This window comes from Agelaius phoeniceus, chromosome 32 (assembly GCF_051311805.1).
Source record: "Agelaius phoeniceus isolate bAgePho1 chromosome 32, bAgePho1.hap1, whole genome shotgun sequence".
NCBI classification, from domain to species: Eukaryota; Metazoa; Chordata; class Aves; order Passeriformes; family Icteridae; genus Agelaius; species Agelaius phoeniceus.
The window spans coordinates 385,147-412,129 of NC_135296.1; the positions used below are offsets into that span (position 1 = coordinate 385,147).

The 26,983-nt window shown below is 62.7% G+C and overlaps 3 protein-coding genes across 3 annotated transcripts in view; 1 reads left to right on the forward strand and 2 right to left on the reverse strand.

The window, feature by feature from the left end:
- Nucleotides 1–15,121, reverse strand: part of TNPO2 (transportin 2) — an 18,674-nt gene extending 3,553 nt beyond the window's left edge. The window contains 25 exon segments of the mRNA XM_077192217.1: nucleotides 452–559; nucleotides 644–730; nucleotides 1,331–1,502; nucleotides 2,959–3,047; nucleotides 3,049–3,185; nucleotides 3,983–4,012; nucleotides 4,175–4,306; nucleotides 5,126–5,158; nucleotides 5,253–5,292; nucleotides 5,295–5,396; nucleotides 6,288–6,348; nucleotides 7,309–7,427; nucleotides 8,113–8,236; nucleotides 9,320–9,387; nucleotides 9,389–9,401; nucleotides 10,116–10,172; nucleotides 10,340–10,392; nucleotides 10,394–10,414; nucleotides 10,497–10,626; nucleotides 11,602–11,736; nucleotides 12,234–12,237; nucleotides 12,364–12,439; nucleotides 13,491–13,554; nucleotides 13,556–13,680; nucleotides 14,875–15,121. Coding sequence (XP_077048332.1) covers nucleotides 452–559; nucleotides 644–730; nucleotides 1,331–1,502; nucleotides 2,959–3,047; nucleotides 3,049–3,185; nucleotides 3,983–4,012; nucleotides 4,175–4,306; nucleotides 5,126–5,158; nucleotides 5,253–5,292; nucleotides 5,295–5,396; nucleotides 6,288–6,348; nucleotides 7,309–7,427; nucleotides 8,113–8,236; nucleotides 9,320–9,387; nucleotides 9,389–9,401; nucleotides 10,116–10,172; nucleotides 10,340–10,392; nucleotides 10,394–10,414; nucleotides 10,497–10,626; nucleotides 11,602–11,736; nucleotides 12,234–12,237; nucleotides 12,364–12,439; nucleotides 13,491–13,554; nucleotides 13,556–13,587 — 1,887 coding nt within the window. The 5' untranslated portion in view covers nucleotides 13,588–13,680; nucleotides 14,875–15,121.
- Nucleotides 15,122–15,476: 355 nt separating this feature from the next.
- On the reverse strand, nucleotides 15,477–17,503 carry TRIR (telomerase RNA component interacting RNase). Its single transcript, XM_054653653.2, has 3 exons — nucleotides 17,195–17,503; nucleotides 16,823–16,900; nucleotides 15,477–16,153 (listed from the first exon to the last, which is right to left on the reverse strand). The coding sequence occupies exons 1-3, from the start codon at nucleotides 17,453–17,455 to the stop codon at nucleotides 16,046–16,048; spliced, it is 447 nt and encodes a 148-aa protein (XP_054509628.1). The 5' UTR covers nucleotides 17,456–17,503; the 3' UTR covers nucleotides 15,477–16,045.
- Nucleotides 17,504–17,620: 117 nt separating this feature from the next.
- Nucleotides 17,621–24,541, forward strand: GET3 (guided entry of tail-anchored proteins factor 3, ATPase). The gene is given in 10 exon segments (XM_077192376.1): nucleotides 17,621–17,863; nucleotides 17,866–17,879; nucleotides 18,341–18,488; nucleotides 19,007–19,155; nucleotides 19,840–19,993; nucleotides 20,699–20,747; nucleotides 20,750–20,805; nucleotides 22,600–22,797; nucleotides 24,140–24,232; nucleotides 24,234–24,541. Coding segments are annotated over 10 exon segments (1,128 nt in total). The 5' UTR covers nucleotides 17,621–17,635; the 3' UTR covers nucleotides 24,273–24,541.
- Nucleotides 24,542–26,983: the final 2,442 nt, after the last annotated feature.

The following is a 26,983-nucleotide window of genomic DNA, read 5'->3' on the forward strand; positions in this document are numbered from 1 at the left end:
TTTACTGTCCCCATCATGTCCCCGTCCCTGTCCCTGTCCCCATCCCTGTCCCTGTCAGTGTCCCTGTCCCTGTCCCCATCCCCGTCCCTGTCCCCATCCCCGTCCCCATCCCTGTCCCCATCCCTGTCCCTGTCAGTGTCCCTGTCCCTGTCCCCATCCCCATCCCCATCCCTGTCCCCATCCCCGTCCCTGTCCCCATCCCTGTCCCCATCCCCGTCCCTGTCCCCATCCCTGTCCCCATCCCTGTCCCCATCCCCATCCCCATCCTCATCCCCATCCCTGTCCCCATCCCTGTCCCCATCCCATCCCCATCCCCGTCCCCGTCCCCATGCCATCCCCATCCCCATCCCTGTCCCCATCCCCATCCCTGTCCCCATCCCCATCCCCATCCCCATCCCGTCCCTGTCCCCGTCCCTGTCCCCCCAGGGCAGGGGCTCTCTCTGGCTCTCACCATGGCCTGGGCCAGCGTTTTCTGCACCAGGGTGACGCAGCGCTGGTAGACGGGCTCGCAGTAGGGCAGGAAGCCGCTCTGCAGGGCCGTGGCCACCGAGGACAGGCACTGGGGACAGCAGGGGACACGGTGGGGACGTGCTGGGGACGCGTCCGGGGACGGTCACGCCCTCCCTGGGCCAGCCTGCCCCACCTCCAGCAGGGGGAACAGGTCCTTGTCCTCGTCCTTGAGCTCGTTCCACTTCTGGATCAGCGGCGGCATCAGCTTCTGGATGTACTCCTGGGGACAGCAGGGGACACAGGGGGACATGGGGGGGACAGGGGGATGCAGGTGGGACAGGGGGACAGGGGGACATGAGGTGGGGCAGGGGGACACAAATGGGATAGGGGGACACGGGTGAGACAGGGGGGACATGGAGTGGGGACAACTCAGAGGGGCTGGGGACACCCTGGAAGGGTTGGGGACACCCTGGAAGGGTTGGGGACAGCTCAGAGGGGTTGGGGACAGCTTGGAGGGGTTGGGGACACCCCAAAAGGGTTGGGGACACCCTGGAAGGGTTGGGGACACCCCAGAGGAGTTGGGGACAGCCCAGAGGAGTTGGGGACACCCTGGAGGGGTTGGGGACACCCCAAAGGGGTTGGGGACAGCCCACAGAGGTTGGAGACAGCGGGGAGGGGTTGGGGACACCCCAGAGGGGTTGGGGACAGCCAGCAGGTGCCACCTGCCGTGCCCTGAGGCCCTCAGAGCACAGAGATCCACAGGGGGAATTCGGGATTCGAATGTCTGTGGTCATCACGGGGCAGGGACACCAGGAGGGGTTTGGGGACACTTTGGGGACACTGGGACACTCTGGGGACACCAGGGGACACGGGGACACACCGGCTGGTTGAGGTGGTGGCCCACGGAGTCGGCCAGGGTGCCGATGGCGTCGTAGAGGATGAGCAGGTTCTTGTGCTGGTATTTGCCGAAGGCGAACACCAGCGTGTCCAGGATGAAGCTCAGGTACGGCACCAGCTCCGTGCACGCCTCCTCCTCCAGCGTGGCAAAGGCGCTGCGGGACAGGGACACCCCAAAAAGCTCACAGGGACACCCCAAAAACCTCAGACACCCCAAAAACCTCAAGGGACACCCCAAAAGCTTGGAGCGCCCCCAGAGCAGCGCGGCCCCGCCGGGTCAGGCAGTACGAACACAAAGCGTCCTCATGGGGATCGGGGCTGTGCTGTCATCACCCCCGGCAGGGCCACCAGTGTCACCTGTCCCAGCCCAGTGTCCCCAAAGCCCCTGTCCCAGCCCAGTGTCACCTGTCCCAGCCCAGTGTCCCAAAGCACCTGTCCCACCTGTCCCTCCCCAGTGTCACCTGTCCCAGCCCAGTGTCCCCAAAGCACCTGTCCCAGCCCAGTGTCACCTGTCCCACCTGTCCCATCTGTCCCACCTGTCCCATCCCACCTGTTCCCTGTCACCTGTCCCACCTGTCCCAGCCCAGTGTCACCTGTCCCACCTGTCCCATCTGTCCCACCTGTCCCATCCCACCTGTTCCCGTCACCTGTCCCACCTGTCCCTGTCCCACCCATCCCATCTCCCCACAGCATCCCCAGCGTCACCTGTCCCATCCATCCCACCCCAACCCCGTCCCCCTTGTCCCACCCATCCCATCCCATCCCATCCCACTTGTCCCTGTCCCATCCCACCTGTCCCACCTGTCCCATCCCACCTGTTCCCCTGTCACCTGTCCCACCTGTCCCTGTCCCACCCATCCCATCTCCCCACAGCATCCCCAGCGTCACCTGTCCCATCCATCCCACCCCAACCCCGTCCCCCTTGTCCCACCCATCCCATCCCATCCCATCCCACCTGTCCCTGTCCCATCCCATCCCACCTGTTCCCCTGTCACCTGTCCCCCCTGTCCCTGTCCCACCCATCCCATCTCCCCACAGCGTCCACATTGTCACCTGTCCCATCCATCCCCATCCATCCCATCCCACCTGTTCCCCTCAGTGTCACCTATCCCCCTGTCCCTGTCCCATCCCACCAGTCCCATCCATCCCACCTGTCCCTGTCCCACCCATCCCATCTCCCCACAGCATCCCAATTGTCACCTGTCCCATCCACGCCCCCTGTCCCCGTCCCACCTGTCCCATCTGTCCCACCCACCCCATCCCACCTGTCCCATCTGTCCCTGTCCCACCCATCCCATCTCCCCAGGTCGTCCCCAGTGTCACCTGTCCCATCCACGCCCCCTGTCCCACCTGTCCCATCCATCCCCCTGTCCCATCCCACCTGTCCCTGTCCCATCCCCACCTGTCCCATCCATCCCCACCTGTCTCCACCTGTCCCACCCCACCTGTCCCATCCATCCCCACCTGTCCCATCCCACCTGTCCCCACCCCACCTGTCCCATCCATCCCCCCTGTCCCGTCCCACCTGTCCCTGTCACCTGTCCCACCTGTCCGATCTCCCCACAGTGTCCCCATTGTCACCTGTCCCGTCCCACCTGTCCCCGTCCCCACCTGCAGGCGGCCTCCTGCACGCGTTTGTTGCCGTCCAGGATGCGCTGCAGCAGCTCGGTCATGAGGGGCTTCAGGTAGAGCTCGGGGGGGCTGCGCCACCACCCAGTGCGCGTAGCGGCTCAGGGTCCAGCAGGCGATGGAGCGCACCAGGGCCTTGCGGTCAGCCAGGCAGCGGATCAGGTGTGGGATCAGCTCGGGCAGGTAGGGCACCATGCCCTGCATGCACCCTGAAACATGGCACCAGGTGTGGGATCAGGCTCGGGCAGGTAGGGCACCATGCCTGCATGCAGCCTGTGGGGTGGGATCAGGTGTGGGATCAGGTGTGGGATCAGGTGTGGGAACAGGTGTGGGGATCAGGTGTGGGATCAGCTCGGGGCAGGTAGGGAACCATGCCCTGCATGCACCCTGAGAGAGGGGATCAGGTGTGGGATCAGGTGTGGGATCAGCTGAAACATGGCACCAGGTGTGGCATCAGGGTGTGGCATCAGGTGTGGGATCAGGTGTGCGGTCAGGTGTGGGATCAGGTGTGGGATCAGCTCAGGTAGGGCACCATGCCCTGCATGCAGCCTGAGAGAGGGGATCAGGGTGTGGGATCAGGTGTGGGATCAGCTCAGTTGGGGTCTGAACTCCTGGGCTTGGCGTTTGGACAGTCCAGGTTGGGGTTTGTTCACTTGGGTTTGGGGCTGATTTTGGGGTCCCCCAGGACCAGGTTCTCTCTCCCCAGGGCATTTCTGGGGTGCCCCAGGTGTTTTTGGGGTGCCCCCAGGTGTTTTTGGGGTGCCCACCTTCGGCGATGGCCCCCAGGACCAGGATCTCTCCCTGGGGCGTTTCTTGGTCCCCCCAGGTGTTTCTGGGGTGCCCCCAGGTGTTTTTGGAGTCTCCCCAGGTGTTTTTGGGGTGCCCACCTTCAGCAATGGGCCCCCAGAACCAGGATCTCTCCCCAGGTGTTTTTGGGGTTCCCCCAGGTGTTTTTGAGGTGCCCCAGGACATTTTTGGGGTTCCCCAGGTGTTTTGGGTGGCCCACCTTCGGCGATGGCCCCCAGGACCAGGATCTCTCTCCCCAGGTGTGTCTGGGGTGCACCTCAGGGTGTTTTTGGGTTCTCCCCAGGTGTTTCTGGGGTGCCCCCAGGTGTTTGTTTTTGGGGTCCCCCAGGTGTTTCTGGGGTGCCCCCAGGTGTTTTTTGGGGTGCCCACCTTCGGCGATGGCCCCCAGGACCAGGAATCCCCGACTCCTTGACCACCCACTCGAGGTGGAAGAGCAGCTCCTTGAGCAGGGGCAGCAGGTGGGGCAGCAGCTCCTCCCGGAACACGTTGGCCAGAACGTCCAGCGCCGCCGCCGAGCACTTCCCTGGGCACCGAGGGGGTTAACGGGGCAACCCCGAAACACACGGGGACCCCAAAACCCACGGGGACAGCCCCAAACCTGCAGGGACATCCCAAACCCACCAGGACATCCCCAAACCCACAGCGACCCCAGAACCCACAGGGACCCCAAAACATACAGGGACATCCCCAAAACCCACAGAGGCACCCCGGACAGAGGGGGGACCCCAAAACCTACAGGGACATCCCCAAACCCACGGTGATCCCCAAACCCACAGGGACCCCAAAGCCTACAGGGGTGCCCTGGACACAGGGGGGACCCCCAAACCTACAGGGACACCCTAAAACCTACAGGGACATCCCCAAACCCACCGGGACATCCCCAAACCCACAGCGACCCCAGAACCCACAGCGACCCCAAAACGTACAGGGACATCCCCAAACCCACAGGGACCCCCAAACCTACAGGGACATCCCCAAACCTACAGGGACAGCCCCAAACCCACAGAGACCCCAAAACCTACAGGGACATCCCCAAACCCTCAGGGACATCCCAAACCCTCAGGAGGAACCCCAAACCCACAGTGACCCCAAAACCCCCCAGATCCACCCCAAAACCCCCTCAGGAACCCCAAACCCAGTCCCCTACTGAGGTTCCAGTCCTCTCAGGTGTTGTTGTCCCCCACAAAACCCCCCAGATTCACCCCAAAACCCCCCAGATTCACCCCAAAATCCCCCGTTCCTAGTCCCTACTGAGGTTCCAGTCGCTCAGCGTGTCGTCATCGACCCAAACCCCCCAGATTCACCCCAAAACCCCCCAGATTCACCCCAATCCCATCCCTACTGAGGTTCCAGTCGCTCAGCGTGTCGTCATCGTTCCCAAACCCCACAGATTCACCCCAAAACCCCCCAGATTCACCCCAAAATCCCCCGTTCCCGTCCCTACTGAGGTTCCAGTCGCTCAGCGGTGTCGTCGTCGTCCTCGTCGTCCCAGTCGCCGTCGCCGTCCCCCAGCGCTGCTCCTCGTGCGCCAGCGTCACCGTGCGCGATTTGTGGAAGCGCGGTTTGATGTCCTGGTCGCTGTCGGGGACCGCCTCGTCCTCCTCCACGTCGCCCTGCGCGTATCGCGACATGGCACCGGTGTGTCGCGACATGGAACCATTGTATTGTGACACAGAACCGGTGTGTCGTGAAATGGAACCGGTGTGTCGCGACATGGAACCGGTGTGTCGCGATACGGCACCGGTTGTGTCGCGACATGGAACCGGGTATCATGACACGGAACCATTGTATCGTGACATGGCACCATTGTATTGCAAAACTGCACCATTGTATCACCACATGGAACCATTGTACTGAGACATGGCACCATTTGTATCGTGACATGGCACCGGTGTATCACGACATGACATTGTGTCACGAAAGTGGCACCATGGTATCGTGACGTGGCAGCGTTATATCACAACATGGCACCACTGTATCGTGGCACGGCATTGTTCTATTGTGATGTGACATCATCATAATGTGACATGATGTCATCATATAGTGACGTGACGTCATCATACTGTGATATGACATCATCATATTGTGGTGTGACGTCATTGTATTGTGATATGACGCCATCGTATCATGACATGACGTCATCGCGACAGAGCCCCCCGGCCCGTGGCGGATCAGACAGTACGAACACAAAGTGACCATCAGGGGGGTCAGCGTGAGGCTGTCATCATCTCCAGGGCTCCCAGTACAGCTCCAGTACAGCCCCAGTACAACCTCCCCAGTACAGCCCCAGTACAGCCCCACCAGTGCCGCCCCAGTGCTCCCAGTACAGCCCCAGTACAGCCCCCCCAGTGCTCCCAGTACAGCCCCAGTAAAGCCCCCACAATGGTCCCAGTACAGCCCCAGTACAGCCCCAGTAAAGCCCCACCAGTGCTCCCAGTACAGCCCCACCAGTGCTCCAGTATCCCCAGTGTCCTCCCAGTACCCCCAGTATCCCCAGTGCCCACCTTGAGCAGGATGATGTCGATCTCCGAGTACCTCATCCCGTGCACCAGGATCGGGATCAGCCTGGCCGTGGGGCGGATTTGGGGTCACTTTGAGTGGATTTGGGGTCAGTTTGGGGCGGATTTGGGGTCAGTTTGAGTGGATTTGGGGTCAGTTTGGGGGCGGATTTGGGGTCACTTTGAGTGGATTTGGGGGTCAGTTTGGGGCGGATTTGGGGTCACTTTGAGTGGATTTGGGGTCAGTTTGGGGCGGATTTGGGGTCACTTTGAGTGGATTTGGGGGTCAGTTTGGGGGGGATTTGGGGTCAGTTTGGGGCGGATTTGGGGTCACTTTGAGTGGATTTGGGGTCACTTTGAGTGGATTTGGGGTCAGTTTGGGGCAGATTGGGGTCAGTTTGGGGCAGATTTGGGGTCAGTTTGGGGCGGATTGGGGTCAGGATGGGGCGGATTTGGGGTCACTTTGAGTGGATTTGGGGTCGCTTTGGGGCGGATTTGGGGTCAGTTTGGGTGGATTTGGGGTCAGTTTGGGCTGGATTTGGGGTCAGTTTGGGTGGATTTTGGGTGGATTTTGGGTATTTTTGGGGTCACTCACTGCACCAGGTGCGCTGTCAGCTCAGGGTGGATTTTGGGGTATATTTGGGGTATTTTGGGTATATTTTGGGTATATTTTAGGGTCACTCACTGCACCAGGTGCGCCGTCAGCTCAGGGTGGATTTCAGGGTATATTTTGGTGGATTTTGGGTATTTTTGGGTGGATTTTGGGTATATTTTGGGGTCACTCACTGCACCAGGTGCACCGTCAGCTCAGGGTGGATTTGGGGTGTATTTTGGGGTATATTTGGGGTATTTTTGGGGTCACTCACTGCACCAGGTGCGCCGTCAGCTCAGGATGGATTTTGGGGTGTATTTTGGGGTATATTTGGGGTATTTTTGGGGTCACTCACTGCACCAGGTGCACCGTCAGCTCAGGGTGGATTTGGGGTGTATTTTGGGGTATATTTGGGGTATTTTTGGGGTCACTCACTGCACCAGGTGCGCCGTCAGCACGTCCTTGCAGATGGGCTGCTCGGCCAGCGTCAGCCAGAACTCGCAGGCCTCCAGCGCCACGTTCTCGTCGCTGTCCTGCGTCCTCTGCAGCATGTACTGAGGGGAGAGGGGACAGGTGAGCTCACCTGGGCACAGGGAACCCCCAAAAAAACTCACCTGGCTCAGGGAACCCCCAAAAAAACTCACCTGGGCACAGGGAACCCCCAAAAACTCACCTGGACACAGGTAACCCCCTAACAATGCCCTAAACCCTCACCTGGGCACAGGTAACCCAAATCTCATCCCCCAGCCCTCACCTGGGCCCAGGTGAGCGGTTTGGGGGCTACCTGGATGATGCTGTTTTGGGGCTCACCTGGATGATGCTGGTTTGGGGGCTCACCTGGATTTTGGGGCTCACCTGGGTGCAGTTTTGGGCTCACCCGGCTGCAGTTTGGGGCTCACCTGGATGATGCTGTTTGGGGTTACCTGGATTTTGGGGTTACCTGGGTGCAGTTTGGGGCTCACCTGCATGATGCTGTTTTGGGCTCACCTGGATTTTGGGCTCACCTGGCTGATGCTGTTTGGGGCTCACCTGGATTTGGGCTCGCCTGGATGCTGTTTTGGGGTTACCTGGCTGCAGTTTGGGGCTCACCTGGATGATGCTGTTTGGGGCTCACCTGGGTGCAGTTTGGGGCTCACCTGGATGATGCTGTTTTGGGCTCACCTGAGTGCAGTTTGGGGCTCACCTGGATGATGCTGTTTGGGGCTCACCTGGGTGCAGTTTTGGATTTTGGGGGCTCACCTGGATGATGCTGTACATGTGCGGGATCAGGCGGTCGATGCGCACCTCCAGCAGCATCACCAGCGCCCGGCACACGTTCTTGCGCACCTCGGGGTCCTCGTCCACCGCCAGCGCAAACAGTGCTGGGGGGGGACAGGTGAGACCCCATGGACCCCCAGAGACACCCAGGGATCCCCACAGAGCCCCAGAGACCCCCCATGGAGCCCCAGAGCCAGCCCAGATCCCCCCAGGTGCTGGGGAGGGGAACAGGTGAGGGCACAGGGACACCCAGGTGCTGGGAGGGGACAGGTGAGGGCACAGGGACACCCAGGTGCTGGGGAGGGGACAGGTGAGGGCACAGGGACCCACAGGTGCTGGGGGGGGGGACAGGTGAGACCCCATGGACCCCCATGGAGCCCCAGAGCCAGCCCAGATCCCCCCAGGTGCTGGGGGGGGGGACAGGTGAGGGCACAAGGACACCCAGGTGATGGGGAGGGGACAGGTGAGGCACAGGGGCACCCATGGACACCCAGGATCCCCAGGTGCTGGGGGGGGGACAGGTGAGGGCACAGGGACACCCAGGGACCCCCAGAGCCAGCCCAGATCCCCCCAGGTGCTGGGGAGGGAACAGGTGAGACCCCAGGGACCCCCAGCGACACCCAGGGACACCCAGGTGCTGGGGAGGGGGACAGTGAGGGCACAGGGGCACCCAGGGATCCCCATGGACACCCAGGGACACCCACAGAGCCCCAGGTGCTGGGGAGGGGACAGGTGAGGGCCCAGGGACACCCAGGGACACCCAGGGACACCCAGGGATCCTCATGGACACACAGGGACCCCCAGGTGCTGGGGGGGGGACAGGTGAGGGCCAAGGGACACCCAGGGATCCCCAGAGCCACCTGGAGACCCCCAGAGCCCTGGGGACAGACACAGGTGAGACCCCCCATGGACCCCCAGAGCCCCCCAGGTGTTTGGGACAGGTCCAGGTGCCCCCCCAGGTGTTTGGGACAAGCCCAGGTGAGACCCCCAGAGCCCCCCAGGTGCTGGGCACAGCCCCAGGTGAGACCCCCAGAGCCCCCCAGGTGTTTGGGCCAGGCCCAGGTGAGACCCCCATGGACCCCCAGAGCCCCCCAGGTGTTTGGGCCAGGCCCAGGTGAGACCCCCCATGGACCCCCAGAGCCCCCCAGGTGCTGGGCACAGCCCCAGGTGCCCCCCAGGTGCCCCCACCTCGATGAAGGTGTCGATGTTCTCCATCAGCGCCTGCGCCCGGTCCATGATGAACTGGTTCACACAGGCCGATGGCGTGGGACCTGGGGACAGGGGGGTCACCTGGGCACCCCAAACCCCCCTAAACCCCACCTGAACACACCTGAACCCCACCTGGCCACCCCTGAGCCACCTGGGCACACCTGAACCCCACCTGGGCACCCCTGAACCCCACCTGGGCACACCTGAGCCACCTGGGGCACCCCAAACCCCACCTGGGCACCCCTGAGCCCTCCTAAACCCCACCTGGGCACTCCTGAGGTACCTGAACACACCTGAACCCCACCTGGGCAGCCCCAGAGTCACCTGAACCCCCCTAAATCCCACCTGAACCCCCTAAAACTCACCTGTACCCCCTAAATCCCACCTGGGCACCCCCAGACCCACCTGTTCCCCCTATTCCACCTGTCCCACCCACCTGATTTTGGGGCTGCAGAGCTTGAAGAACTGCAGGAATTTGGGGATCGGGATTCGGGAATTTGGAGATCAGAACCCAACTAAATTTTGGAAATCTGGATTTTCTGGAGCCAGAATCACCCCCAAAATCCCATCCTCCCCCAGGTAAAGCAGCACAGGTGTGTCCCCACCTGATTTTGGGGCTGCAGTGCTTGAAGAACTGCAGAATTTGGGGATCAGAAATGGGGAATTTGGGGATCACAAACACTTAGAGAAACCAGGATTTTTTTGGGGCCACCACAGAATCACCCCCAAAATCCCATCCTCCCCCAGGTACCTGGGCACAGGTGTGTCCCACCCACCTGATTTTGGGGCTGCAGTGCTTGAAGAACTGCAGGAATTTGGGGATCAGAACCCAACTGAATTTTGGAAATTGGGATTTTCTGGAACCAGAAACACCCCAAAACCCCATCCTCCCCCAGGTAAAGCAGCACAGGTGTGTCCCCACCTGTCCCACCCACCTGATTTTGGGGCTGCAGTGCTTGAAGAACTGCAGGAATTTGGGGGATCATGACGTTGAGGGGGCCGGTCTCAGGGCCGGTCGCTGTCCAGCAGCTCCGAGGAGTCCTCGCAGATTTTTCTGCAGGGCCCCGAAGGCCCCCTGGGAGCACAGGTGAGGGCGGGGTCAGCGGCGGGCCCACGCCCCCCCCAGGTCAGCCCGGTCTGCCCCGCCCCAGGTGCACCTCGCAGGTGTTGTAATCCTCGGAGTTGAGGAGGTTGCAGAGCTGGGGCAGCAGCTCCGGCCACATCTGCAGCTCCCCCTTGGAGGCGATGGTGGTGATCAGGATACCTGGGGACAGGTGCACAGGTGAGCTGGGAACGGGGGGTTTTTGGGGGGTTTGAGGGGGTTTTGGGGGGTGATTTTGGGATTTGGGGGGTTTGAGGGGGTATTTTGGGGTCCCATCCGCAGCTCCCCCTTGGAGGCGATGGTGGTGATCAGGATACCTGGGGACAGGTGCGCAGGTGAGCTGGGAACGGGGGTGTTTTGGGGGGTTTGAGGGGATTTTGGGGGGGTGATTTTGGGATTTGGGGGGTGATTTTGGGATTTGGGGGGAGTTTTGGGGTATTTGGGGTCCCATCCGCAGCTCCCCCTTGGAGGCGATGGTGGTGATCAGGATACCTGGGGACAGGTGCACAGGTGAGCTGGGAACGGGGGGTTTTGGGAGGTTTGAGGGGGTTTTGGGGGGTTTGGGGAGAGTTTTGGGGTATTTGGGGTCCCATCCGCAGCTCCCCCTTGGAGGTAATGGTGGTGATCAGGATACCTGGGGGCAGGTGAGCAGGTGAGCTGGGAACGGGGATTTTGGGGGTTTTGAGAGGATTTTGGGGGGTTTTGAGGAGAGTTTTGGGGGAGTTTTGGGGGGTTTGAGGGGGTTTTGGGGGGTCCCACAGGTACCCAGGTGCCCCAGAGCAGTTTTAGTTCAGGCTTTTGGCTCACACAAACACCCAGGTGTGCCCCAGGTGTGTCCCAGGTGTGTCCCAGGTGTGTTCCCAGGTGTGTCCCAGATGTCCCCAGGTGTGTTCCCAGGTGTCCCCTGGTGTGCCCCAGGTGTGTCCCAGGTGTCCCCTGGTGTGCCCCAGGTGTGCCCCAGGTGTGTCCCCAGGTGTCCCCAGGTGTGTCCCCAGGTGTCCCCAGGTGTGTCCCCAGGTGTGTCCCCAGGTGTGTCCCAGATGTCCCCAGGTGTGTCCCCAGGTGTGTCCCAGGTGTGCCCCAGGTGTGTCCCCACTGCCCCAGGTGTGTCCCCAGGTGTCCCCAGGTGTGTCCCCAGGTGTGCCCTCACCGATGGTGGCCGGATCAGCGAGGAGGCGTCGCCCAGGTGATTCAGGCACTCCTGCTTGATGAACTCGGCCACGGGCGGGGGGAAGCTCTGGAAATGAGCCTTGACGTTGTTCTTGAGGATCAGCCCGCTCAGGGAGCGCGTGGGGCTCGTCTGGGGGGGCAAAAACGGGGTCTGTGAGGGTCACCTGGGGTCACCTGAGCACCCCTGGGGTCACCTGAGCCCCCCAGGTGTCACCTGTGCCTCCCCCAGGTGTCACTGACACCCCCCAAACCCCCTGGGATCCCCCATTCATGGAGCACGTGGGCTCGTCTGGGGGGCAAAAAACAGGGTCTGTGAGGGTCACCTGCACCCCCCAGGTGTCACCTGTGCCCCCCCAGGTGTCACCTGAGCCCACCCAGGTGTCACCTGTGCCCCCCCAGGTGTCACTGACACCCCCAAACCCCTTGGGACCCCCCCATTAAGGGAGCGCATGGGGCTCATCTGGGGTTCTGGGTGGGAAAAGGGGTCCACGAGTCCCCCCCTCGTGGGCTGTGAGCCCCCCCTGGGGTCACCTGCACCCCCCAGGTGTCACCTGAGCCCCCCAGGTGTCACTGACACCCCAAACCCCCTGGGACCCACCCCCCATTTAGGGAGCGCGTGGGCTCGTCTGGGGGTTCTGGGTGGGGAAAAGGGGTCCGTGAGCCCCCCCCCAGGTGTCACCTGAGCCCCCCCCAGGTGTCACCTGTGCCCCCCAGGTGTCACTGACACCCCAGAGCCCCTGGGACCCCCCCACCTTCAGACTTGAGGCGGGTGAGCACGAAGATCAGGTAATTGTTGAAGTCGGGGAATTGGTTCAGCTGCTTCAGCTTCTGCACGGGGGGGGGGGTCAAGGAGGGACAGGGACACAAAGGGACCCCCCAGGGACCCCCCCCCCCACCAGGGACCCCCACCCCACATTGCCCAAAGGATCCCCCCCAGGGACCCCCACCCCACATTGCCCACCCCGTGTTTTTCCTCACAAGATTAAAACCTCCCTGCCCGAGGGTCTGAATCCCCCATCCCAGGGGTCCCAGCTCCATCCTGGGGATCCCAACCCCCATCTTGGGGGGTCCCAGCCCTCATCCCGGGGGTCCCAGCCCCATCTTGGGGGTCCCAGCCCCATCCTGGGGATCCCAACCCCATCTTGGGGGTCCCAATCCCATCTTGGGGGGTCCCAATCCCATTTCAGGGGTCCCAGCCCCACTTCAGGTGGTCCCAGCCCCATCCTGAGGGTCCCAATCCCATCTTGGGGGTCCCAATCCCATCCTGGGGATCCCAGCTCCATCCTGGGGGTCCCAACCCATCTTGGGGATCCCAGCCTCATCCTGAGGGTCCCAATCCCATCCTGAGGGTCCCAATCCCATCCTGGGGGTCCCCAGCCTCATCCTGGGGGTCCCAATCCCATCCCGGGGGTCCCAACCCCATCTTTGAGGTCCCAATCCCATCCTGAGGGTCCCAATCCTATCTTGGGGGTCCCAGCTCCATCCTGGGGATCCCAACCCCATCTTGGGGGTCCCAGCCTCATTCTGGAGGGTCCCAGCTCAATCTTGGGGGTCCAGCCCCATCCTGGGGGTCCCAGCCTCATCCTGAGGGTCTCAACCCCATCCTGAGGGTCCCAATCCTGTCTTAGGGGTTCCAGCCTCATCCTGGGGGTCCCAGCCCCATCTTGGGGGTCCCAGCCCCATCCTGAGGGTCCCAGCCCCATCCTGAGGGTCCCAACCCCATCCTGGGAGAGTCTCAGCCCCCTCCTGTCGCTCTCTCCCCACTCCCAAGGCTCTCACCCATTCCTGGTGCCCCCAGCCCCCCCGAGGGTCCCATCCCAGTGCTCCCACCCTCGTTCCCAGTGCCCCCCAGTACTCCCAGCCCCCTGCTCTGGGATACGTCCTGCACCACCCTCTGGGTGGCCGTGTTGGGTGACTGCGAGTCCTTGAGCAGCTGCAGCACTGCTGCAGCCCTGCTCGTCCGGCTGCCAGTCCATGGCCCGGGGGGGGCCGGGGGGGCCCCGGGGAGGGGTCCCAGGAGGGTCCCAGAGGGGCCTGGGGGGGGCTTGAGGGGGCTCCGGACCCGGGGGCTGCAGAGAGAGAGAAGGGGGAATAAATGGGGGGGTCAGGAAATTATGGGGAAGGGGCACAGGGAGTCCTGGGGTTGATAAATGGAGGAGGGAAAAATCAAAAATCAAAAATATGGGAGGAGGGGATGTGGGGGGGTCAGGAAATTATGGGGAAGGGGCATGGGGGGTCCTGGGATTGATAAATGGGGGGGGTTCTGGGAGATAAATGGGGGGAAAATTAATAAATTGGGGGGGGGGGAGAAAGAGGGGGGGGTCAGGAAATTATGGGAAGGGCACGGGGGGTCTTGGGGTCAATAAAAGGAGGAAGAAAAATCAAAAATCAAAAATATGGGGGGAAGTCAAGGAATAGGGAGGGTCCTGGGGTTAATAAATGGAGAGGGGAAATTAATAAATGGGGGAAAAGAGCGGGGGAGGGGGAGAGGGAGGGTCGATGAATTTTGAGGGGGGGTCAATAAATGGGGGGAAGAAGGGGCAAGGGTGGGGTCATGGGGGGAGATAAAATTGGAGAAATTCGGGGAAAAAGGGGGCACGGGGAGGCCTAGGGGGGGATAAATTCGGGGGGAAGGGGCGCGGGGGGGGTCCTGGGGGGGGATAAATGGGAGGAAGGGGTGGGGGGGGTGGGGGTGGGTCCTGAACATTCGGGGCCCCCCCCGGAAGGAGCGGGGGCGGGGCGGGAGCGGCGCACGTGGGGCCGGGACCGGGAATGGCGGGGAGAACCGGGACGGGGGGGGGAGGGGGAAAAGGGGAAGGTCCGGGACCCCCCCCCGCGACCCCTCCCCAATCTTTAAACCCCCCCCTCCCCATTAATAAACCCCCCCCTTCATCACCCCCCCGATCTCCCGCACCCCCATTGCCCCCCCGGTTTGAACCCCTGGCCGCCCCCAGACGCCCCAAACCCCGTCAAGACTCCCCCAAACCCCCTCAGAGCTCCCTACAATCCCCTCAGACCCCCCCCAATCCCCTCAGACCCTCCCCAAATCCCTTCAGACCCCCCCCAAACCCCCTCACAACGCCCCCCCCCACCTCCCCAACCACCTCCGTGCCCCGATCCCCCCCCCGCTCCCCCCTCCCGAGGACCCCCAAACCCCCTCAGGACCCCCTCCCCAATTTCCCCTCCCCATTCTCCCCTGAGCGCCCCCCCCGCCCCCTCAGGCCCCGCGCGCCGCTCCCGCCGCCCCCCCGCGCTGCCGGTACCTGCCCGCTGAGTTCGGGAGGGGGAGGGGGGGGGGTCCCGGGGTGGTTTTGGAGGTGGGGAACGGGGGGAGGGGTTCCCCGTGTTTTTGGGGGGGGTCCGGTGTTCGGGGGGGGGGGGTCGGAGCGCGGCCGGGGGGGGTTTCGCCGCTGCCCCCCGTGACCCCCGCCGGCCACCGTCCGCCCCGCGCGGCCGTGTCACGTGCGCAAAGGGGCGGGGCCTCCGGGGGAAGGGGCGGAGCAGCGCTGGCGGGAAGAGGAGGAGCTACGGCGCGCATGCGCGGAGTCCCCGGAATGAGGCGGGGACTACAAATCCCCAGCGTGCATTCGCGCGCAGGCGGAACCATTGCGGGGCAAGGGGGGGGAACAACAAACCCCGATGGGGCGGGGTGGGACCAAGTGGAGAGGGGGAACTGGGGGGCTCAGAGCACAGTTATCCCCCCAAACTTTATTAATCTGAACCCCCCAAACCAGCAAACTCTCCATACTGGGAGAACTGGAAGGCCAAAGAAAGGCGGTAACCCTGAGGGGAAAGAGGTGACACTGGGAGACTCTCCCCCTCCCCAAAACCCACCCAAAATCACCCCAAAAATCTCCTCAGCACGTCCGAAACCTCAGAACTCTTTATTTCCGTGCCGCCCCCCCCAAAACCCCCCCCAAAATTCCCCCAAAACGCGGCTGGGGGGGGGCGGGGGGCAGACTGTCAATCAAATCCAGCTCGGGCGGGGCGATAGAAAAGGGGCGTGGCCCGCACAAAAGGGGCGGGGGCCCCCACCTTTCCATTTGGTATTTACAGGGGGGTTTTGGGGGGGTCCGGGGGATTTTGGGGGGGGGATGTCCCCACCTTTAAATGCGTTTTTAGGGAAGGGGCGTGGCCACATTTAGGCCACGCCCCCATCACACAGGTAAATTTGGTGGTGGGGGGGTCAGTGTTATTGTATTCAGTATTTTTAGGGGATGGGTAAGGCCAGGACCCCCCCCTTCACTGTTTTATTTTTGGGGGGGAGGTCTCAGCGCTATTTAATTGGATAATTTTGGGGGGTGGGCGTGGGTCATCAGCCCCCGCCCCACAGGTCATTTCGGGGAGGGGGCGGGGCCTATTTGAGCAGGTGTTTTTGGGGGCCCCCCCCCGCGGGATTTTGGGGTGGTTTTTTTGGGGGGGGGGTGGCCGGGGTTATTTGACCAGGGGTCTCGTCTTGTCGTCGTCGCTGCACTGGTGAGCTTTGTACTTCTGCACCTCCGCCAGGTACTTGGCCCAGGCGTCGCCTTTACTCGTCAGCACCTGCCCCAGAACGGCCACAAATCACCCCAAAATCAGCCCAAAAATCATCCCCAAAGAACCCCGAATCAGTCCAAAAATCGGCCCAAAAATCATCCCAAGAACGGCCCCAAATCACCCCTAAATTACCCCCAAAACGGCCCAAAAAATCACCCCATAATCGCTCCAAAAATCATCCCAAAACAGCCCCAAAATGACCCCAAATCAGCCCAAAATCACCCTCAAAATAACCCCAAAATCGTCCCAAAAATCACACCAAAACAGCCCCAAATATCACCCTGAAATGGCCCCAAATCGACCCCAAAAATCAGCCCAAAACAACCTCAAAATAACCTCCAAAATCACCCCAAAATAGGCCTGAAATAACCCAAAAATCACCCCCAAAATAGCCCCAAGTTACCCCAAAAATCACCCCAAAACAGCCCAAAATCTACCCTTCTCCAACCCCAGGACCCCAAATTTCCCTCCAGGACCCCAAATCCCCCCGCAGCCCTCAAATCCCCCCTCCCCACCCCAAATTTCTCCCTCCCCGAACCCCAATGTCCCCACCCGACCCCAAATTCCTCCTCTCCACCCCAAATTTCCCTTCCCGGGACCCCCAAATCCCCTCCAGGACCCCCAATTCCGCCCCAAATCCCTCCCGGGACCCCCCGGTTTCCCCTCCGGTCCCACCTCCTCGTCCGTTTTCTGCTTCTTGGCCACCACTCCCGTTTTCAGGGCCAGCTTGTTGCCCCCCCGCCGCCGCCCCACCTGGGGAAGGGACAAACCTGCCCCGTTACCGGGAGCGGGGACGGGGGGGGTCCCGCCGTGACCCCCGGGGGCTCCAACCCGCCCCGAACCCCCCCCGGTACCGGAACCGGGGCTCGGGAGGGAAAAGAACCGGAGGGAGCGCGGAGCCACCGGGACAGGCGAGGCCGCGACCGAGCGGCTCCGGGTACGGCCGAGGAGCCCCGGGAGCGGCACCGGGGCCGTGCCCCCCTCACGCGTTCGGGCCTGGCCGGCGGAGCGGAGCCGGGAGGGGCCCGCGGGCCGCCGCGTCCTTACGAAGCTGAGCGCGCCGCCGCTCCTCTTCGCGCCGTCAGCCCCGCCGCGCTGCGTGCCGGTACCGCCGCCGCCGCCACCGGACGCCTCCGCGGCCGCCGCCGCCGCCTCGCGCTCCCGCTGCTGCTCCTCCGCCTCCATCTTGCGCTTGAAGAGCTCCAGGAAGCTGCCGTCGTTGGCGAACACGTTGACGCCGCCGCCCGGGCCGGGCGGGGGCGGCGAAGGCGCCTCCGGAGCCTCTCGGTCCTCACCGCGCGCCGCCATCTTGTCCGCCGCCACCGCCGCCGGCGCCGCCCGATGACATCAGCGCGACCTCCGCGGTCGGCGGCGGCGCCGCTTGGTGACGTCACAGCTCGCCGCCGGCGGGGCGGCGTTGCCCGGCAACGCGCGGGGCTCCCGGCGCTACGCCCCGCCTCCAGCAAGGATTGACAGGCGATTAGACCAATGGAAAGCGAAAGAAGGGAGGGCGCGGCGGCGCGGCGGCCAATCAGCGCGCGGCGAACGGCGGCGCGGGGAAGATGGCTGGCAGCGGCGGCGGGCGGGTGGGCGGCCGAGGGCCCCGAGGAGTTCGAGGACGCGCCCGACGTGGAGCCGCTGGAGCCGACGCTGGCGAACATCATCGAGCAGCGCAGCCTCAAGTGGATCTTCGTGGGCGGCAAGGGCGGCTGTGGGCCAAGACCACGTGCAGGTGAGGCACCGGGGAAGGGACCGGGCACCGGGAGCGGCACCGGTACCGGGACGGGGTGGGCGGGGTATCGGGGTTGGATAACGGGATTGGAATGGGATAATTCCGTGGGATAATGGGGTCGGGATGGATAACGGGGTCGGGGCGGCATCACCGGATCGGGGTGGGATACCGGGACCAGGATGGGATCACCGGGATCGGGCTGGGATAACGGGATTGGAATGGGATAGCGGGGGTCGGGATGGGATCACGGAATTGGGATGGGATGGGAGGAACGGGACGGGATTAACGGGATCAGGGTGGGGGACACACCTGTCCCCCCCCAGGGCGGTCCCACACACCTGAGGGGGGTCCCAAACCCACCCCTGCCCCCATTTTCGTGGCAGTTTTGGGGGGATCTGTGACCTGGGGGGGCCGATCGGATGCGGGACCCCCCCAGACCCCCCCATTTCCCCCCATCCCAGCTGCAGCCTGGCCGTGCAGCTGTCCCGGGTCAGGGAGAGCGTGCTCATCATCTCCACCGACCCCGCCCACAACATCTCGGACGCCTTCGACCAGAAATTCTCCAAAGTGCCCACCAAGGTCACCGGCTACGACAACCTCTTCGCCATGGTGGGTTTGGGCAGGGGTCTGGAAGGGTCCCATGGGGGTCTTGGAAGGTCTGGAGGGGGCCTGGGGGGCTCTTGGAGGATCCAGAGGGGTCCCTGAGGAGTCTTGGGTGGTCTAGAGGGGTCCCAGGGGGGTTCTGGGGAGGTCTGGAGGGGGTCCCAGGGGGGTTCTGGGGAGGTCTGGAGGGTCCCAAGGGGCTCTTGGAGGGTCTGGAGAGGTCCCAGGGGGGCCTGGAGGGGTCCCAGGGGGGCCTGGAGGGGTCCCAAGGGGGTTCCAGCAGACCTAGAAGGTCCCAGAGTGGTTTTTGGGGGGTTCTGGAGGGGTCCTGAGGGGGCTTGGGGAGGGTCTAGAGGGGTCCCAGAGGGATCTTGGAGGTTCTAGAAGGGTCCCCAGTTGAAGCCCCATCCCCATTGTCCCCCAATCTCCCCAACATCCTCAATGTCCCCAATGTCCCCTTCTGTGTCCCCACTGTCCCCAACGTCCCCAATGTCCCCAATGTCCCCCAATGTCCCCCCCTCCAGGAGATCGACCCCAGCCTGGGCGTGGCCGAGCTCCCTGACGAGTTCTTTGAGGAGGACAACGTGCTCAGCATGGGCAAGAAGATGATGCAGGAGGCCATGAGCGCCTTCCCCGGCATCGACGAGGCCATGAGCTACGCCGAGGTCATGAGGTGGGGCTGGGGGCTCACCTGGGGGGCTGGGGGGGCTCACCTGGGGCCATGAGCTACGCCGAGGTCATGAGGTGGGGCTGGGGGCTCACCTGGGGGTGTGGGGTGGGATTTAGGGGGTTCAAAAGGGGTTTGAGTGAACAGGTAATGCTCACCTGGGATGTGGGGTGGAATTTAGGGGGTTCAAAAGGGATTTAGGCCAAAAATCTGGACCAGGTGAGCGCATCTGGGAGTGTGGGGTGGGGATTTGGGGGGTTTGAGTGAGCAGGTGATGCTCACCTGGGGTGTGGGGTGGAATTTGGGGGGCTAAAAATGGATTTAGGCCAAACATCTGGACCAGGTGAGCGCATCTGGGAGTGTGGGGTGGGGCTTAGGATGGGTTTGAGTGAGTACCTGAGGGTGTGGGGAGGGGATTTGGGGGTCTCAGGAGGGGTTTCAGTGAGCAGGTAAAGCTCTAAGGTGGGGTTTAGGCCGAGTACCTGGGGTGTGGGTGGGATTTGGGGGTCTCAGGAGGAGTTTTACTGAGCAGGTAAAGCCCTAAGGTGGGGTTTAGGCTCAGTACCCAGACCAGGTGAGCACACCTGGGGGATTTGGGGTTTCAGGAGGGGTCTCAGTGAGCAGGCAGCTCTCACCTGGCAATGGGGAGGGGTCTCCACACCCCTGCTGACGCCCCCCTGCCCCCCCCAGGCTGGTGAAGGGGATGAATTTCTCCGTGGGTCGTGTTCGACACGGCGCCCCACCGGGCACACGCTGCGCACTGCTCAACTTCCCCACCATCGTGGAGAGAGGGCTGGGGAGGCTCATGCAGATCAAGAATCAGATCAGCCCCTTCATCTCACAGGTGGGGAGGGGATTTGGGGTCCTGGGGGCGTCCTGGGGGGATTTGGGGCTGGGGGAAATCACAGGAGGGGATTGGAGCTGGGGGTGGTCCCTGAGGGGTTTCCAGGAGGGATTTGGGGCTGGGAAAGGGTCCAAGAGGGTCCTGAGGGGGGATTTGGGGCTGGGGGTGGTCCCTGGGGGGTCCCTGGGGGATTTGGGGTCCTAGGAGGGTCCTGGGGGGGATGTGGGGCTGGGGAGGCCGATGCAGATCAAAAACCACATCAGCCCCTTCATCTCACAGGTGGGGAGGGGGTCCCAGGGGTGTCCTGGGGGGGGATTTAGGGCTGGGGAGGGGTCACTGGATGGGATTTGGGGCTGGGGATGTTCCAGGGCTGGGATTTGGGGCTGGGGTGTTTCAGGGGTGGGATTTGGGGGCTGGGGGTGTTTCAGGGCTGGGATTTGGGGCTGGGGTGTTTCAGGGCTGGGATTTGGGGCTGGGGGTGTTTCTGGGGTGGGATTTGGGGCTGGGGGGTCTCACAGCCCTGTCCCCCCCTCTCCATAGATGTGTAACATGCTGGGGTTAGGGTGTCCCAGGGCAGTTTCAGGGCTGGGATTTGGGGCTGGGGGAGTCACTGGTTGGGATTTGGGTCTGGGGGCTCCCAGGGGGTGGGGGCTCCCAGGGGGTGTCCTGGGGGGGTCTCACAGCCCTGTCCCCCCCCCATCACAGATGTGTAACATGCTGGGGCTGGGGGACATGAACGCCGACCAGCTGGCGTCCAGCTGGAGGAGACGCTGCCCGTGATCCGCTCGGTCAGCGAGCAGTTCAAGGACCCGGTGAGAATGGGGGCACTGGGAGGGACTGGGGGGAATGGGAGGACTGGGGGGACTGGGAGGGACTGGGGGGACTGGGGGGGAATGGGGGGACTGGGGACTGGGGGGGAATGGGGGGCACTGGGGGGGACTGGGAGAGGCTGGGGGGACTGGGGGGGAATGGGGGGCACTGGGGGGATTGGGGGGACTGGGAAGGAATGGGAGGGACTGGGGGGAATGGGAGGGAATGGGGGAACTGGGAGGGAATGGGGGAACTGGGGGATTGGGGGTACTGGGAGCACTGGGAGGGACTGGGAGGGAATGGGAGGAAATGGGGGAACTGGGGGATTGGAGGGAATGGGAGGGAATGGGGGAACTGGGAGAGACTGGGAGGAATGGGAGACTGAGGAATGGGAGGGAATGGGGGAACTGGGGGGATTGGGGGCACTGGGAGAGGCTGGGGAGAACTGGGAGGGACTGGGGGATTGGGGGAACTGGTGGAGCTGGGAGGGACTGGAGGGGAATGGAAGGGACTGGAATGGGGGAAATGGGCGGGATGGGGATGGGGACACGGGGACAGGGACGGGGCTGAGCCAGTCCGGGCACATTCCTGAGGGGAATGGAGCCCAGGGGGACGGGCAGGGACAGGGACAGGGACAGACATGGGGACAGGGACAGGGAGCCCTCAGGGCGGTGATAAAGATGGGGACACCATGGATTGTCCTTGTGAGGGTGATAAACAGAGCGAGATAAGGCACAAGATAAGGTCCCTGAGGGCAGGGTGGGCACAGGGACCCCCTCCAGCCCTGTCCGTGTGTCTTGCCCTGGTGTCCCTGTGTCCTTGTGCTGCCTGCGCTGTCACCCGAGGCCCTGTCCCTGTGGCACTGCTATCCCTGCTGTCCCCAACGCTGTCCCCAATGTCCCCAATGGTGTCTCCAATGTCCCCCAGGAGCAGAGCACGTTCATCTGTGTGTCCATCGCCGAGTTCCTGTCCCTGTGTCCCCGTGTCAATGCTATCCCTGCTGTCCCCAGTGATGTCCCCAATGATGTCCCCAATGTCCCCAATGTCCCCAACCCTGTCCCCACTGTCCCCCAGGAGCAGACCATGTTCATCTACGTGTGCATCGCCGAGTTCCTGTCCCTGTGTCAATGCTATCCCTGCTGTCCCCAATGCTATCCCTGCTGTCCCCACTGTCCCCAACGCTGTCCCCAATGTCCCCACTGTCCCCCAGGAGCAGACCACGTTCATCTGTGTGTGCATCGCCGAGTTCCTGTCCCTGTGTCAATGCTATCCCTGCTGTCCCCAGTGCTATCCCTGCTGTCCCCAATGCTATCCCTGCTGTCCCCAATGTCCCCAACGCTGTCCCCAATGTCCCCACTGTCCTCCAGGAGCAGACCACGTTCATCTGCGTGTGCATCGCCGAGTTCCTGTCACTCTGTCCTGTGTCAATGCTATCCCTGCTGTCCCAAATGCTGTCCCCAATGACCCCAATGGTGTCCCCAACGCTGTCCCCAATGTCCCCACTGTCCCCTCAGGAGCAGACCACGTTCATCTGCGTGTGCATCGCCGAGTTCCTGTCCCTGTGTCAATGCTATCCCTGCTGTCCCCAATGCTATCCCTGCTGTCCCCAATGTCCCCAACGCTGTCCCCACTGTCCCCCAGGAGCAGACCACCTTCATCTGCGTGTGCATCGCCGAGTTCCTGTCCCTGTGTCCCTGTGTCCCTGTACCTCTGGCTGTGCTGTCCCTCTCTTGGTGTCCCCAATGACCCCAGTGCTGTCCCCAATGGTGTCCCCAATGTCCCCACTGTCCCCCCAGGAGCAGACCACCTTCATCTGCGTGTGCATCGCCGAGTTCCTGTCGCTCTACGAGACGGAGCGGCTGATCCAGGAGCTGGCCAAGTGCCGCATCGACACCCACAACATCGTGGTGAACCAGCTCGTGTTCCCCGACCCGCTGCGGCCCTGCCGCATGTGCGAGGCGCGCCACAAGATCCAGGCCAAGTACCTGGACCAGGTAAAACGCACCTGGGGGGGCTAGAAAGGGATGGAAAGGGGTTAAAAAGGGGTTTGAGGGGTTAAAAAGGGGTTTGAGGGGTTAAAAAGGGGGTTTGAGGGGTTAAAAAGGGGTTTAGGGCGAGTATCTGGGTCAGATAAACACACCTGGGGGGGTTCAAAAGGGGTTTAAGGGGTTAAAAGGGGTTTAGGGTGAGTACCTGGACCAGGTAAATGCACCTGGGGGGTTAAAAATGGGTTTAGGGTGAGTACCTGGGCCAGGTAAACACACCTGGGGGGGTTTCAAAAGGGGTTTAAGGGGTTAAAAAGGGGTTTAGGGCGAGTATCTGGGCCAGATAAACACACCTGGGGGGTTTAAAAGGGTTTAAGGGGTTAAAAAGGGGTTTAGGGTGAGTACCTGGCCAGGTAAACACAGCTGGGAGGGGTTCAAAAGGGATTGAAAGGGGTTTAAAAGGGGTTTAGGGCAAGTACCTGGGCCAGGTAAACACACCTGGGGGGGCTAAAAAGGGATGGAAAGGGGTTCAAAAGGGATTTATGGGTTAAAAAGGGTTTATGGGGTTTAAAAGGGTTTAGGGCGAGTATTTGGGCCTGGTAAACACACCTGGGGGGGTTCAAAAGGGGTTTATGGGGTTAAAAAGGGGGTTTAGGGGGTTAAAAAGGGGTTTAGGGTGAGTACCTGGGCCAGGTAAACACAGCTGGGAGGGGTTCAAAAGGGATTGAAAGGGGTTAAAAAGGGGGTTGAGGGGTTAAAAAGGGATTTAAGGGGTTAAAAAGGGGTTTAGTGCAAGTAGCTGGTGAGGGACCTAGGGTGGATTTTGAGGGGTTTTGGGGTTTTTATTGGGCTTTTACTGGAGGTTCTTTGGGGGGTTTTGTTGGGATTTTTATTGAGTTTCTATTGGGTTTTTTTGGGAGGGGTTTTTTTGGGTTTTTATTGGGGTTTTTGGGTTTTTTATTGAATTTTCATTGGTTTGGCCCCACCCACATTGAGGGAGGAGCCAGGACCGGGATGGGGGGCGGGGAATGTCGGACTCGGGGGGGGTCTCAGGGTGGGATTTTGGGGGTTTTTGGGGTTTTTATTAAGTTTTTTTTGGGGTTTTTATGGGGTTTGCCCCACCCACATTAAGGGAGGAGCCAGGACCGGGATAGGGGGTGGGGAATTTCGAACGGGGGGGTCCCAGGGTGGGATTTTGGGGGTTTTTGGGGGGGGTTTTATTGAATTTTCATTGGTTTGGCCCCACCCACATTGAGGGAGGAGCCAGGACCGGGATAGGGGGCGGGGAATTTCAGACTGGGGGGGTCTCAGGGTGGGATTTTGGGGGTCCCATCGCCCCCCCCCCCCGCAGATGGAGGACCTGTACGAGGATTTCCACATCGTGAAGCTGCCGCTGCTGCCCCACGAGGTGCGGGGGGGGGACAAGGTCAACACCTTCAGCTCCCCTCCTGCTGGACCCCTACCAACCCCCCAGCCCCAAATAACCCCCCTGGGACCCCCAAAAACGACCCCAAACCCCCCCCCCCCCCCTCATTCTGGGGGGTTGGGGGGGGGGGGGCACAGCCCCTATTTATGCCCCTCCCCCCCAATTTTGGGGAGGGGGGGGGCGGTTCTGCCCTGTCCCCTCCCCCCCCCCACCGGGGCTGTGTGCACCCCTCCCCCCCCCCGAAATTTGGGGAGGGGGGGGGCGGAGGCGGGGCCCCCTCCCGGAGAGGGGGGGGCGTGTAAATAATAAATTTGAGAAGCAAAATGAGTTTGGGGGGGGTCCTGATGGATTTGGGGGGGTCTGGATAAATTTGGGGGGGTCCAGATGGATTTGGGGGGGATCTGGATAAATTTGGGGGGGTCCACTTGGGGTTTTGGGGAGGTTCGGATGAATTTGGGGGGGTTCCCGATGAATTTGGGGGGGGTCCGGATGAATTTGAGGGAGTCTGGATAAATTTGGGAGGGTCCACATGGATTTTGGGGGGGTCCGGATGAATTTGGGCGTTCCCGATGAATTTGGGGGGGGTCCGGATGGATTTGGGGGGATCCTGATGGATTTTGAGGGGATCCTGATGGATTTGGGGGGTTCCAGATGAATTTGGGGAGGTCCGGATGGATTTTGGGGGGGTCCGGATGAATTTGGGGCAGTCCAGATTGATTTTAAGGGGGTCCAGATGAATTTTGGGGGGGTCCGGATGAATTTGGGGAGGTCCAGATGGATTTGGGGGGGGTCCGGATGGATTTTGAGGGGATCCAGATGGATTTGGGGGGGTCCAGACAGATTCGGGGGGCTCGGGACGGATTTTGGGGGGGGGTCCTGGGGTGAATTTGGGAGTTCCAGATGGATTTTGGGAGAGCTCCGGATGGATTTTAGGGGGTTCCGGCGGATTCGGGGGTCTCTGAACAGATTTGGGGAGGGTCCGGATGAATTTGGGGGGGTCCTGGGGTGAATTTGGGGGGGGGTCCGGACGGATTTTGGGGCGGTGACGTCAGCGCCGCTGGCCCCGAGCCCGCGGCCCCGGGGGCGCCTCATTAACGGCGGATTAAGGGGGGGGTCCTGGGGAGGATTTGGGGGTCCTGGGGAGGATTTGGGGGTCCCGGGGGGGATTTGGGGGTCCCGGGGGGAATTTCGGGGTCCCGGAGGGGTTCGGGATCCCGGGGGGGGCTCAAAGGGGGTGCGGGGATGTTTTTGGGGGAGGTCCCCATGGCCGCCACCCCCCCCCGCCCATGTCCTGTCCCTTTGCCCCCCCCGCCCCTGCTGGGATCTGTCCCCGGTGCTGGCCCGAGGCCACCGGGACCGAGCCAGAGCCGCGGGGGGGCCCAAATTAACCCGCCCCAGCCCAAATTAACCCCCCCAGCCCAAATTAACATCGTCGGTCCCAAATTAACCCCCCCGGACCTTTAAAACTCCCACCCCCCCCCTCCCCAAATTAACCCCCCCACAGCCTCGGGGCCGTTCGGGACCGGCCCGACCGGCGCGGCCGCTCCCGGGGGGCCGGAGCGGGACCCCCCCGTGTCCCCTCCCCAATGTCCCCTCGGGGTCGCCCCCCGCGGGCTGGCCCGGCCCCGCCGCCATTTAAGGGCTGGAGCGGGGCGGAGGCACCGGGACCGGGACCGGGGACAGGGACCGGGGCAGTGACTGCAGAGCTCGGACCGGGGGTGGCCACGGAAACCGGACCGGGGGTGGTCACAGAAACTGGGACCGGGGTAGGCCACAGAAACCGGGACCGGGGGTGACCACGGAGCTCGGAGCCGGATTGGTCACAGAGCCCCGGAGCCCCGGTGGTCACAGAACCCGGACCGGGGCAGGGTCACACAGACCGGGAGTGACCACAGAGCTCGGACCGGAGTGACCACGGAACCGGGACCGGGGCGGTGACCGCAGAGCTCAGGCCAGGAGTGACCGCAGAGCTCGGAGCCCTGGTGACCACGGAGCTCGGACCAGCTGTGGCCACAGGTGAGGGGGGGACACAAAGGGAGGGCTGGTGGGTGGTCCCCGGTGTCCCCCGGTGTCCCCCAGTGTCCCGCTTTGTCCCACAGGTGTCCCGCTGTCCGTCTGTCCCCATGACTGTCACCTACACGTCCCTGTGTCCCTCAGGTGTCCCTCAGGTGTCCCTCAGGTGTACGTCTGTCCATCCGTCCATCCCCATGACCGTCACCTACATGTCCCTGTGTCCCTCAGGTGTCCCCTCAGGTGTCCCTCTGTCCGTCCATCTGTCCCCATGACCGTCAGCTACACATCCCTGTGTCCCTCAGGTGTCCCTCAGGTGTCCCTCAGGCGTCCCTCAGGCGTCCGTCTGTCTGTCCGTCTGTCCCCATGACCGTCACCTACATGTCCCTGTGTCCCTCAGGTGTCCGTCTGTCCGTCCGTCTGTCCCCATGACCGTCACCTACACGTGCCCTGTGTCCCTCAGGTGTCCCTCAGGTGTCCCTCAGGTGTCCCTCAGGTGTCCGTCCGTCCGTCTGTCCCCATGACCGTCACCTACACGTCCCTGTGTCCCTCAGGCATCCGTCTGTCCGTCCGTCTGTCCCCATGACCGTCACCTACACGTGCCTGTGTCCCTCAGGTGTCCCTCAGGCGTCCGTCTGTCTGTCCGTCCGTCCCCATGACCGTCACCTACACGTCCCTGTGTCCCTCAGGTGTCCCTCAGGTGTCCCTCAGGTGTCCCTGTGTCCCTCAGGTGTCCGTCTGTCCGTCCGTCCGTCCCCA

What these genes read in the sequence shown, in the direction of transcription:
- TRIR (XM_054653653.2), bottom strand. Translation starts at nt 17,455, where the DNA reads ATGGCGGCGCGCGGTGAGGACCGAGAGGCTCCGGAGGCGCCTTCGCCG. An exon ending in GCGGCGGCGCGCTCAGCTTC is followed by an intron (nt 16,901 to 17,194) that starts GTAAGGACGCGG and finishes TCCCTTCCCCAG; the next exon opens with GTGGGGCGGCGGCGGGGGGG. An exon ending in AGCAGAAAACGGACGAGGAG is followed by an intron (nt 16,154 to 16,822) that starts GTGGGACCGGAG and finishes GTTCTGGGGCAG; the next exon opens with GTGCTGACGAGTAAAGGCGA.